The sequence below is a fragment of the Micromesistius poutassou genome (assembly GCF_964030765.1).
Source record: "Micromesistius poutassou genome assembly, contig: SCAFFOLD_5871, whole genome shotgun sequence".
In the NCBI taxonomy this organism is placed as follows: domain Eukaryota; kingdom Metazoa; phylum Chordata; class Actinopteri; order Gadiformes; family Gadidae; genus Micromesistius; species Micromesistius poutassou.
In genome coordinates this window covers 1-13,812 of record NW_028179130.1, presented here as the reverse complement: position 1 = coordinate 13,812, position 13,812 = coordinate 1, and the positions used below count along the sequence as shown (strand labels likewise).

Sequence of the window (13,812 nt, the reverse complement as noted above, 5' to 3'; positions counted from 1 at the left end):
TCGTCGTGTACGTGATTATGTTTTTTCTTCATGGTCGATAATTACATCATTCCTTACGGTTGATAAAGCTGTGAGAACGCTCTAGAGAGAGAGAGAGAGAGAGAGCGGGAGACATTTTAATCAAGTTTTATTTTAATTAAGTTTACTGCTGAACTGTAAAGTCCACACAGACGCGGTCTGGCTCCAGGAAGAGGAACAGGAAGCCAGCGAGGGAGAGAGAGGAGTGGGAGAGAGGGAGAGAGAGGAGAGAGGGAGAGAGAAATGAGGGAGAACGGAGGGACGTGAGAACGACTTCAGAAGGAAACCTGGAGAGTTTGGAGGAATGCGGGCGTCTCGTCTTCTCGTCATTCCGATAAGATCAGCCCCAGGCAGAAACGTTGTTCTGTCTGTCTGTGGAGGCGCTGGCTGGCGGGACGTTGAAACGTTGCGGGCTGACTGACTCACGGTCGCTCAGGAGAGAGGATCATATCTCTGTTAGATCAATAAAGCTTTCCAGTCGTGTTGCTCCAGCCTCTCCTCCCCAGCCCCCTGGAGGTAGTGCAGACCGGGCTGACCAGCCCTCAACGCCCCTCACAGAACCACTAGCAGTGCTAACAGAGATGCTAACAATGCTACGAAAAGCTTCCCGGGAAGTTCATGCGTTCATTTTTTTTTTGCAGAAAAATAAGAGTGAATGTTTTGCCATGGGAATGTCGGCATTCCTGTATTATTAGAAACACGGAGCCTGTGTCTCATTCAGCCAAGCCCCGCCCCCCTGACCTGGGCGTGTCCGCTGGTCAGACTCCACTCCACTTCCTGTCCCGGCGGGGGGAGGGGCCCGCAGGCACAGACCCCCCCCCCCACGGTCACGAGGTCAGCAGCCCCAGGGGTCAACCCGGGGTCAAGCTGAGGAGCAAAACAGGAAGCGGGAGATAAAAACAGATCAGAGTGACAGACGGACAGACGGAGCGAGGATAGGGAGCCAATCAGGAACGGAAGGAGATGCTCGGAGGAAGCTGGTTGGCTGGGAGGGAATGGGCGGGACGTTTAACGCGTTCCTGTTATAGTTCAGAGGGTGGAACTCTAGCTGTGGGAAATCAACAAACTGACCAATCAGTCATCACTCTGATCAAATTAGATTCTTGTTATGTGTATATATAATATGTGTATATATATATGTATATTGACATAAATATTTTTAATGCAGGCATATACAGTATGTATTGATATATATTTAAGCAATAGATCACGACAGGCTGTGGTATGTTCTCATTATACCACAGCGCGTCGGGACGGCGACCCCCTTCACTGTGGTATAATGAGCACATACCACTGACTGAAGTGATCTATTGCTTTTATAAAATGGTTACGTAAGTACGGCAAAATGAAAGTCATAGACACCCTCAATTTTGAAAAAGCGAGAAAGTCGAAAAAGCATTTTTTTTTAATGAATACAAAAAAGTAGTCCCTCCTGGCTGCCGGCAAAGTGTACGGCGGTTGCTATGCAACACACTGTAGCGTCCTTCAGAGAGAAGGCTAGGCTAAAGACGGTAGCTTGGTTCGCCGGCAATTTAGCCTACTATCGAGTTCACTCACCGTGTGCCTATTGCTTTACAACGTTTCCACCCTCCATCAATCAACATATTTTTAGGCTTCAGTGAACTATGCTATTGCTTTCATATATAAATAAACAACAGTTCAAGTTAGGCGCGGAGTGATACTGAACTCTGTAAACTGAACGGGCGTCATAGCTGTGTGGATACGCTCAATATACAACAGTTGGGAACCAATCAGATCGCTTGATTTAAGCCACCCGTTTTATAAACTCATATATATATTTTTAAACCTGTTTTTTTAAATATATATATGAATATAAATGTATATGTCTACATATTTGCATATATACATATATATATATATATATATATATATATGTATATATGTAAATATGTACGTTTCTATCATAGGATAGTTCTGTTAGTGAGCTGAGGAGCCAATCACGTCCCGCCAATCAGGACCCTTGCTGGTGCTCTTGCTGTCTGTTGGGAAACGCGTGAAAACAACGCACTGTAGTTGTGCTGTTCTGAGCTCGTACAATCTACACCACGTTGTTGACGTTTTTCAGGACCGCAGAGTTCCCGCTGTGCAAACATATGAGTAAAGCCCCTCTGTTTATGAACTACAGTACGACCAGTACAGCCCCGCTCCCTTCCCCCCCGTGGCTCCGCCCCCACGGGCTTACCTGGCGTCTAGTCAGGTGTATGAGGGAGGGTCACCTGAGGTGCTCTTTGTGATTAAACAACGCCTGATGATGTTGAGTAGAGCCCGGGCTTAAGAGCTTCATGAACGTATCGTACACGTTTTAATATAATTATGGATTTATATAATTATGGGGAAGGATGTAAGTGAAGGGATGTGTTGCTGCTGTGTGTATGTGCATGTCTGCGTGTGCGTGTGTGTGTGTGTGAGTGTGGGTGTATGTGTGTGTGCCTGTGTGTGGGAGTAGGCGTACGTGTGTGTGCGTGAGAATGCGTGTGTGTGTGAGTATGCGTGTGTTTGCGTGTGCGTGTGTTAGTGTGTGTGCGTGCATGCGGGAGTAAGCAGTGTGTGTGTGTGTGTGTGCGTCCGTGCTGTCACCTCCAACACCATGCAAATGAACCCAGATGGTATCTTCGACGAAACGTCATCCTGATCTTTAACCCACCAACACACACACATTTAACACCGCTGTGACGATGCTGTGACACAGTGTGTGTGGGTGTGTGTGTGCGTGTGTGTTCATAGGAATGTGTGAAGGCGGGGGGTGAGAGCAGAGAGAGAGTGAACATCTCTCCTGGCTCCTTTGTGCCTGTAGGCTCAGCAGTGTGAGCATGTGACTGCTCTCAGGTCAGACCTGAACCAGGAGAGGTTAGACCCCCTGGAGGGGACACGGCCCCCAGGAGGAGAACACGGGCCCCCAGGAGGAGGGGCCGTCCCTCTGGGGCCCCCGGGAGTGATGGCTGGACTGGGGTGAACTGGGGTGTACTGGGATGTGTGTAATTGGTGAGTGGCTGGTTTGTGTGTCCTGAGGGGGCTCTCTGTGGAGCCCCCGCTGGGAGGAGTCTGAAGAAGAGGGTTTGATCTTGACCCGGTCTCAGGGGGCGGAGGGGAGGGGGGGGGGGGAGGCGCCAGGCTTGTGATGCAATGAGAAGGAGACCATGTTACACTGAAGGACTTTATAAATGAGTTACACCCTGACACGCACGCATGCGCGCACGCACCCGCACACGCACACAAACAAACACACACACGCGCACACAGGCTGAGGCACTGCAGCACAGCATAATGAAACTCAATTAGGGAAAATAATGGATATCAAGACCAGCGAAAAGTCAAGAAACAACAAGACCAAAACAACAAGACCAGACCGAACCCTTCTGATTACATATCGGATTCTCTTGGCCCCCACCCGCCCCAGACCGGGGGACCAGGGGGCGACCCGACGGCCCCCGGCCCCCTGCCCGCCTCAGACCGGGGGACCAGGGGGCCTACCGCCCCCAGGTTTATCAGCATCCCAGCAGTGTGTCCTGGGGTATGGGACAGCGCTGGGGTCGAGAGCTGGACCGGCTGGTTCTGAGGTTTAGACTCTAGAGCTGGACCGGCTGGTTCTGAGGTTTAGACTCTAGAGCTGGACCGGCTGGTTCTGAGGTTTAGACTCTAGAGCTGGACCGGCTGGTTCTGAGGTTTAGACTCTAGAGCTGGACCTGCTGGTGAGGAGGTCTAGAGTCTAGAGCTGGACCTGCTGGTGAGGAGGTCTAGAGTCTAGAGCTGGACCTGCTGGTGAGGAGGTCTAGAGTCTAGAGCTGGACCTGCTGGTGAGGAGGTCTAGAGTCTAGAGCTGGACCTGCTGGTGAGGAGGTCTAGAGTCTAGAGCTGGACCTGCTGGTGAGGAGGTCTAGAGTCTAGAGCTGGACCTGCTGGTGAGGAGGTCTAGAGTTCTTGTTTTTCTCCGCCCCCTCGCGTGCCTCTCCTGGGCTTTGATGTCCGTACTTTGGCTCCGGGGCCTGGCCTGAACCCATGTTGTTCCATGTGTGCTTTTCCAGATCGATGTCATAACAGCTCACAGTTGCGTAGCGCGCGGCGCACTGTTTGTCTTTCGGGGGCGCGGAGGGAAACGGGGCCTGGTAGAGGCCAGGCAGGGGCCAGGCATCTGGAGAGACTGGGGCCCCTCTACCCAGCGAGGCCCCTGCCTCTCCAGATGGAGGCCCCTGCCTCTCCAGATGGGGGCCCCAGTCTCTCCAGATAGGGCCCCTGCCTCTCCAGATAGGGCCCCTGCCTCTCCAGATGGATACCCTTGGTTCTCCAGATGGAGGCCCTTGGCTCTCCAGATGGAGGCCCCAGCCTCCCCAGATGGGGGGCATTTGTTTACAAACACTGGGATCTCCACAACAGGGTGGTACTATGGCCCAGAGGGTGACAGCCAAACACATCCGCTCACAGCTATTATAACACGACCGCCCAGGAGACTATAGGGGGTCTCTTGTCTCTGGTCTGCCCAGACCAGGGGGCTCAGTGGCCCGATGGCCTGCTTTAAAACTTAGCCGGAGGAAAGCAGTTGAACCACAGAATGCAGCTGTGGGAGAGGACTGGAGAGGCCTAGTGTACCCTGTGGGGTGGGAGAGGGGGGGGAGAGGGGGGAGAGAGAAGGAGAGAGGGTTAGAGAGAGGAGGAGTGCGAGACACATATATATATATATATATAGAGAGATATATATATACAGAGACAGTGAGAGAGATGGAGAGACAATGAGAGACAGAGATACAGAGAGAGAGAGAGGCCCCACATTCCCCTCTGAAGCATATTGGTGAGTGTTGACATGATGTTGTGTGATATCAGTTTACGTTCTCCAGCCCAGTCCCCCGTCTCGCTCGCTGTGTTCCTACACAGCCCTCATCAATAGAGGGCCGACCCTGTATAGTTTAACGGGGGTAACCCAAGTCCAGGTCACTGTTAAACACAACTCACGCTCACCCTTTCACTCACCCTCTCGTGGGCGGCTGATCATCAGTACCTCAAATACTGCGGTCGCTTTGCAGTCCTGTGTCTATGCGTCCGTTTATGTATTTTTTCTATGTCGTCCAGCAGGCCTATGTGTCCTCCGTCCACCAGATGGCGCCGCCCAGTCCAAACACCAACAGCAGCAGCAACAGCAGCGGTGGCTGCGAGCAGCTGAGTAAAACCAACCTGTACATCCGCGGCCTGCACCCCGGGACCACGGACCAGGACCTGGTCAAGCTCTGCCAAACGTGAGTCCTGCTCCCGATCAGAGTTACCGATCTCAGCTAGTCTTAAATTGGTTTAGGTCCTACCTACAAAATAGGAACTACTTTGTTTCCATTGGCGACTTTGTTTCAGAATCAACAAATGTGACATGTGGAGTCCCACAAGGTTCGATCTTAGGACCCTCTCTATTCAACATCTACATGCTCCCACTAGGGCAAATCATGCAAAATAACAATATTGACCATCATTGCTATGCTGATGACACGCAAATCTATGTATCGCTAATTTCCTTCAACTAAACGAGCTTAAAGTAACCCAACACCTTCACTCTCTGTCCTTGAAAACCTCTATCAAAGCTAGAAATCTAGGGGTTATCATGGATTCAGATTTACATTTCGACTGTCACATCAAATCAGTTACAAAATCGGCATATTATCACCTTAAAAACGTAGCAAGACTTAGAGGGCTCATGTCTACTGAAGATTTACAAAAACTTGTAAATGCCTTTATCACTAGCAAGCTTGATTACTGCAATGGTCTCCTTACAGGTCTCCCAAAAAAAACTAAGGCAACTACAGCTTGTTCAGAATGCTGCTGCTAAAGTTCTAACAAAGACCAAAAAATTTGAACATATTACACCAATTCGTAAATCGTTACATTGGCTCCCTGTATGTCGGAGAATTGATTTTAAAATCATGTTGCTAACCTATAAATCCCTACATGGTTTAGGGCCAAAATATTTAACTGATATGCTTCCACTACATAAGCCTTCTAGGCCACTAAGATCTTCTGAGACCAATCTGTTAATTATCCCCAGAGTCAACACGAAACATAGGAAAGCAGGATTTAGTTACTATGCAACAAATAGCTGGAATAAACTCCCTGAGGATTTAAGACTTGCCCCAACTCTGACAGCTTTTAAAACAAGACTGAAGACTTTTATGTTTGCTTTAGCTTTCTGCTAAATCTTAAATCTACAATGCTTTTTTAACTTTGCCTTTATTTTCTATCTATTTTATTTTTCTATTTTTACCAGAGAGATACATGATCTGATACCAGAGAGACTGGGTTAGAGTCCTAGAATCTGGGTTGAAGTCCCAGAGAAAGGACCAAGTTCCTTTAGGTCGGGTCGGAGTCCCGACGTGGGTATCAGAGACTGTTGATCTTAAATACATTGCACTTTCTAAAATGCTTTTTTAACTTTGCCTTGCCTTGCCTACCGATCTCAGTTACCGAACAGATTTACCAATGTCAGTTACTGAACAGAGTTACCGAACTCAGTTACTGATCAGAGCTACCAAACAGAGTTACCAATCAGAGTTACCGATCTCAGCTACCAATCTCAGCTACCAATCTCAGTTACCGAACAGAGTTACCGAACAGAGTTACTGAACAGAGTTACCGAACAGAGTTACTGAACAGAGTTACCGATCAGAGTTACCGATCAGAGTTACCGAACAGAGTTACTGAACAGAGTTACCGATCAGAGTTACCGATCAGAGTTACTGAACAGAGTTACCGAACAGAGTTACCGATCAGAGTTACCGATCAGAGTTACCGAACAGAGTTACTGAACAGAGTTACCGATCAGAGTTACCGATCAGAGTTACCGAACAGAGTTACCGAACAGAGTTACCAAACAGAGTTACCGAACAGAGTTACCGATCTCAGAGATTGTACAGATAGAATTAAAAACGCTAAGTGCATGTGTTTGTCAGCAGAGTGAGCTACATGGTTTTAATGGATCCAAGATCACGAATTTCAGTGGCAACGAGGTAGCATTTCTTTGTGTCACGCTACAATGTCGTGAATTTAAAGAATTGTAGTGAGTTGTGTTGACTATTCATGAAGATCATTAGGACCTACCAAGTAGCCCTCATGGTGAAGGTGTTGCTAAGACTGGAGATGTTTCTCTGTGTAGGTAATTCATCCTAAAAAATGTATACCTTGAACTAAGATACAGACTGAAACAAAGCCGTGGTTAATAACATACAATACGATCAGCAGCTTCTAACATTTAAACTGTTCCCGCCATGTCTGTGGGCGGGGACAAAGTGGGCTTCCTTCATACTTACAACCAATTAAATCCCACTACAGGAAGAAACCTGAGCCAAGAAAGGTTCCATTCCCCAGGCAGCCTCTATGTGAACCCTAGCCGTGTCCATGGCTAGTTAACGATTCCTACATTCTCTGGCTCTCTGGGATTCTTGGCCAGTGAAGCTTAACTTTGTGTCATTGAGAGGCTGGTCATTGGAATGCCTTACTGTACTGAAATAAGTCGGATACATCCAGATACATCTTACCCTTGCTATCTTTGTTGTATACGGGGAATGGGTTAACCTAGTGATTGTTAGTGCTTGGCACTTGGTTCTATGAACATCCTTACTGTTCCGACAGTGATATATTTTTGTTTCTCTTTCTTCTGACAAATGCACTTATTGTAAGTTTGCTTTGGATAAAAGCGACTGCTAAACGCCGTGAATGTAAATGTAAATGACTCTAAGACATAGCTACGGGGGATACGAGGGCTGAGTAGACTGTGCCCGGAAAGGACTAGGGGCCAGTTTGGGGACTGGTCCCACCCCCTGTCCTGGGGTAACCTCCCTCTGCTGAGTCTGGGTTGGCTCACCGCGAGGAACCTAACACATCTGTCAACACACAGCCCAATCCCTGCAGTCCAGAGGCTTACCGTCACACACACACACACACACACACACACACACACACGCACACACGCACATAGACACACACACACACACACACACACACTCACGTACGCACGCACACACACACACACACACACACACACACACACACACACACACACACACACACATAGACACACACACACACACTCACATAGACACACACGCACATAGACACACATGTACATACACGCACACAAACCAACACACACACACACGCACACACTCACACTCACACATACAGATATACACATACACACACACACACAGGCACATAGACACACACGTACATTCACACACACAAACCAACACACACACACTCACACGCAGCCACACATAAAAACACACACAGTCAGCCAAGTACAACTAACAACATTGAAACTGGTTTGGTTCCTGAGAGCCTCACAGTTCTGCGCTGGAGGAATGCGCAGAGATAAAGCTTGCCATCCTCCGACAGCGGGGTCAGGGATCAGTCACACTCCACTGAACTCGTTTAAACCCACGCGGCGCACGCCATCCCAGGGCCACTGCCGCCGCCGCCGCGCAGGGGCTCACCTCCACACATTTCCTGGACACAGAGTGATCTGTATCGACTTCTAGATGCTCTAAATTTTGCTTTTAAAGTCTGGCCTTTAAATGTCACGCCCTAGTGATTGTGTTGGGCTGTGGCCGGTGAGACCGCGTGGGTCTCCGCACCCGGGTTCCTCAGAACCCTGACCGGTGTGTACCGGTTCCAGACCTCTGCTGTTGTGCATCTCGAGGGGAATGGGAACCTCGTGCTCATTACTCGACCAGTGGGCAAAAACCAGCTACCTAATAATTAATTTGAATTTTCAAAAATTGTCCTTAACTATAAATCCGAATGACGATTAATCGCCCAGCTCTCGAGGGTCCGCAAGGACGTAATGGGTCCGTAAACCCTCTTGTGTTGCGTCAACATGGAACCATAACTAAGCCCTCAGTGCCCGGCCCTCCGCTGATCGACCGGCGGCCGTGCGCCCGGGGGTGTTTGCTCAGGCACGGCGCCGCTGTTTGGTTTGAGGTGCGTTTCCTTTGCACGGCTGAGCAGGTTTTGTCACGGTGATCCTCCTTCATTCACTCATTCTTCTGTCTGTTCCCCTGGCGTGACGGCTGAGTGTGGGCTGTCACACGTGTTCCCATGCCGACCGTCGTGTAAAACAACGTATTCCTCGTAAAAAGGACGTGTTCTCACAACGGATCGACAGGAATGCTGCTTTTCCTGGGAGGCGTGAGCGGGCCTGGTGCGGCTGCAGGGCGTCTCCAGAGGAGGAGAGAGGGATCTAGAGAGCTTCTCTAGAGGGCTCTGGAGCAGTGGTTTTCAAATGGGGGTACGCTTACTCCTAGGGGTACTTTGGAGTACTGCAGGGGGTACTCTGACATTTTGATCAAAAAAACTATATATATTTTTTCCACCCTGAGCAAGTTTCAATTCTGAAAGCTAGAAAATAGAAAATGTTACGTGATAGTGGTGGAAATGTAAATTTGAAAACAAGGAGAATCTGTTAAAAAGAGAGTGCATCCAGAAACACCAAAATGTGGTGAGTTTCAGGAGGAATATATTTGAATGGGGTTCACCTCTACATGCTCTGACCCTCCCCTGGCGTTGGGCTTCTTTTTCATGGGGAGAAATTAGCCAGCAGTTGCATGAAGCAGAGGCCCATGTTTCTCACTAAACTGTGGGTATTTACAAAGTTCATGTTTACACTGCCAAACAGAACATACATCATTTGATTAAATCTTCTCCCGGAAAAGTTTTCTGCCAGTGAAGGAGGTACTCCGCTGAAGAAATATGTCGTAGAAAAAGTTAGAGAAGCCGTGCTCTAGAGGGCGTCTCTAGAGGAGCCCTCCTGCTCCTCCAGAGACCTCCTCTCCCTGGCTCGCCCTGGAGACGTAAACACCCGCCATCTGTAGGCAATCTCCGCTCAGCGGCGTGGAACGACGCAGGCGGGGGAGCCGCTGATGTACAGCTCTCTACAATGAACTCTGATGTCAGGGGTGAGAGAGGGGGGGAGAGAGGGAGGGCGTGGGGGTGGGGGGTAGTGAAGGTGAGGATCGGATTACAGTTCACTCTCCGCCCGGACGCCATGTTGCACCAAACAGAGTAGGAGAGCGCCTCTCTCTCTCTCTCTCTTTCCCTCTCCCTCTCTCTCTCTTTCCCGCTCTCTCTCTCTCTCTCTCTCTCTCTCTTTCCCGCTCTCTCTCTCTCTCTCTCTCTCTCTCTCTCTCTCTTCCCTCTCCCTCTCTCTCTCTTTCCCGCTCTCTCTCTCTCTCTCTCTCTCTCTCTCTCTCGCTCTCTCTCTCTCTGACGACATCGTCCAGACCAGGGCGGGCCTGAGATACTGCCGTCTCATAACACAGCATTCCATTTCACACACAGCTCATAAATACGATACACTTTAACATATATTCTGTATAAGATTCAAACATCTTGATATGGAATACACACATGCCATACTCAACATGTTAACATTAACATGTTCTTGTTTTGTTTATTGATTGTCGTTGTTTGATTTTAAATAAACAAAAAAAATAGGATTTTAGTTTAGCTATAGTATGACTGAAACAATACTACCAAATAATACTAATATTACTAAATAAAATAATACACTAATACTACCAAACATACCGAACACCATTAGAAAAGTCATTGCTGGTAGTTGGTGTGTGTGTGAGAGAGAGTGAGTGTGTGTGTGTGTGTGTGTGTTAGTGTTATGTTTAGGCCGGGGTGAGGAACAGCAGAGAGCCTCCTGCAGGACAGCGGGGGGGGCTGGGGGGGGCTGGGGGGGGCTGGAGGCGCGGGTTGAGGAGAGCATGCGGTCATGTTCAGCGACAGCCAGGGGAAGTGTTGTGTGTTCAGAGCACATTCCTCTGGGCTGCGTCTCCCCGCCTGAGCCTCATCTGACACACTGCTGTGTTTATCTTCCAAAGGTATGGCAAGATTGTCTCCACAAAGGCTATCTTGGACAAAACCACCAACAAGTGCAAAGGTACATTTGAGTGTGTGTGGGTGTGTGGGTGTGTGGGTGTTAGTGTGTATGTGTGGGTGTGCGTGCGAACGCGCACGTGTGTGTGTGTGTGTGTGTGTGTGTGTGTGTGTGTGTGTGTGTGTGTGCATGTGCGCATGTGTGTGTGTGTGTGTGTGTGTCTTCGCGTGTGCATTTGTTTGCATGTGCGTGTGTGTGTGTGTGTCGGGGGGGTTGTTCCTGTCATTGCATTCTCACTGCACTTCCTGTGTTGGTGTGCGCCTCCCAGTGCATTGTGGGGGATTGAGTCCTGTGCTCTGGTCCTCTCCAGGCTATGGCTTCGTGGACTTCGACAGCCCGGCCGCCGCCCAGAAGGCTGTCACCGCCCTGAAGTCCAATGGGGTGCAGGCCCAGATGGCCAAGGTAGGACCCCCCCCCCCCCAGAGCCCCTCTGTCTGTCTGTCTGTCTGTCCTCTGTCTGTCCTCTGTCTGTCTGTCTATCTGTCCGTCCTCTGCATTTCGGTGGTCCTCAAGATCCTGCACCTCAACGTGATGCTAGGGTTCAGGGTGAACAGTGGAGGGTCTTTAAGGGTCTTTGAAGGTCCGTAGGGCAGCGCACCCCCCCAGCACTGACCCCCTGCTGGCAGCACTGACCCCCTGACCCCCTGCTGGCAGCACTGACCCCCTGACCCCCTGCTGGCAGCACTGACCCCCTGACCCCCTGCTGGCAGCACTGACCCCCTGACCCCCTGCTGGCAGCACTGACCCCCTGACCCCCTGCTGGCAGCACTGACCCCCTGACCCCCTGCTGGCAGCACTGACCCCCTGACCCCCTGCTGGCAGCACTGACCCCCTGACCCCCTGCTGGCAGCACTGACCCCCTGCTCTGAGAACAACACTTCGCTGGTTAATCCCTCAGCGTCTAGTTATCATTCAACCGCAAAACAAACAACATGTGCTTGGCACGCAAACACACACACACACACACACACACACACACACACACACACACGTGCAATCCACACGCACGTGGTCACGTGCACGCCAAACACACACACACACACAAGTGCACTCCACACATGCGTGGTCACGTGCACACCCACTCAAGTGTGTCGGGCCTGCAATGCTGTGTGGTTGGTAACCAGGACAACAGGACAACAGGACAACAGTGCAACAGGACAACAGAGCAACAGGACAACAGAGCAGCTGGGCAACAGGGCAACAGAGCACCGTGTCACACAGCGGTGATGTCACACTGTGGTGATCACCAGGGGCCGAGCGGATCTGAACCTCCAGGGGGATCATTTATAGTCTGTCACCTGTCACCTCGTCCGTCTGTCACCTGTCACCTCGTCCGTCTGTCACCTGTCACCTCATCCGTCTGTCACCTGTCACCTCGTCCATCTCACCTGTCACCTCGTCCGTCTGTCACCTGTCACCTCGTCCGTCACGTCCTTCCTCCGACTTCGCTCTCCCCTCTCCCATCTCTCTCCCATCTCTCTCCCCTTCTCTGCTCCCTGTCCTCCTCCCTCCCTCTCCTCCCGCTCTCTCTCTCTCTCTCCCTCTCTCTCTCTCCTCTCTCTCTCTATCTCTCTCTCTCTCTCCCTCTCCTCCTCCCTCTCTCTCTCTCTCTCTCTCTCTTTCTCTCCCTCTCCCGCTCCTCTCTCTCTCCCTCTCCATCTCTCTCACCTTGTTTCCCGACCCCCCCTTCAGAGTGTCCCCTCCCCTCCCCTGGGATCTGATCTGATCTGATGGGATCTGATCTGATCTGATCTGATCTGATCTGATCTGATCTGATCGGATCGGATGCTGGAGCAACATTTTTTGTTGAGTCATACATTTTACGAGGGCCTACACTGCGTTGTGATTGGCTCTCTTCCAGCGACATCATCAACCACACCTGCTCTCCTCCGGGTCAGAGCCACACCCGCTACACAAATATACAGTGTGTGTGTGTGTGCGTGCGTGTGTTTGAGTATGTGTGTGCGTGCGGTCGTTGGTGTGTGTGTGTGTTTTTGTGTGTGTGTCTTTTTGTGTGTGTGTGTGTGTTAGTGTGTGTGTGTGTGTGTGTGTGTGTGTGTGTGTGTGTGTGTGTGTGTGTGTGTGTGGGTATGTGTGTGTGTGTGTGTGTGTGTGTGTGTGTGGGTATGTGTGTGTGTGTGTGTGTGTGTGTGTGTGTGTGTGTGTGGGTAGTGTGTGTGTGTGTGTGTGTGTGTGTGTGTGTGTGTGTGTGTGTGTGCGTGCGTGCGTGCGTGTGCCGCTGCAGCATGGCGGCAGTAGACGGCATGAGCGCAGCACTCTGAACATCTGATTACACCCGTCGTAACTGCCGCCGTTAATGTAGTCATGTGCACGATGATTTTGTGGAAGACGGTCTGGACAATGTGCTTGGTGTCGGCGATCAGAGTTGCTTACAAACAAGCACTCCGGAGTGGGAGAGTTTATCAACAACAATGGCACGCTCATGACCCGACGCCAAAACACCTGTTGGGCAGAGAGCCAGCTTTCACGGACCTCGCTGAGCTGGTGAAACCCTTGACGGAGCAGCAATGGTCGGCCTTTCAAGTCTATGAGAGGACCTTCCGGAGCAGCTTGGCGTCCAAGAAACATCATGAAAAACAACACTTTGTTTCATCGGCAGATCCTGGGAGGTGGATCCGCCTCATAGCCCTCCTGAACGGCATATTCTTCAAGAATGGTGTGTTTACAACTGAAAGCCATCGTGGAAGACCCTTTGGTTTCCCCCTTCTGAAGTTCGTAGTTCGGGTATTAAAAAAGCTCCCGACAAAGCAGCCGCTCCCGGAGGATTTAACACCGGCGCTGGCCTCCAGCTGGATTGAGGCGCAGCTGCGTTTCCTCCGGGAGACAGTGCAGCCTTCGCT

The 13,812-nt window shown here is 50.5% G+C and overlaps 1 protein-coding gene across 1 annotated transcript; it reads left to right on the top strand.

Annotated features, from left to right (window-relative positions):
* Positions 1 to 4,793: 4,793 nt before the first annotated feature.
* LOC311373089 (RNA-binding motif, single-stranded-interacting protein 3-like) lies at positions 4,794 to 13,798 on the top strand (the record flags this gene model as incomplete). The annotated part of the gene is made up of 4 exons (XM_084489936.1): positions 4,794 to 5,264; positions 10,896 to 10,954; positions 11,262 to 11,353; positions 13,685 to 13,798. Coding segments are annotated over exons 1-4 (465 nt in total), but the record flags the coding sequence as incomplete, so codon positions are not given.
* Positions 13,799 to 13,812: the final 14 nt, after the last annotated feature.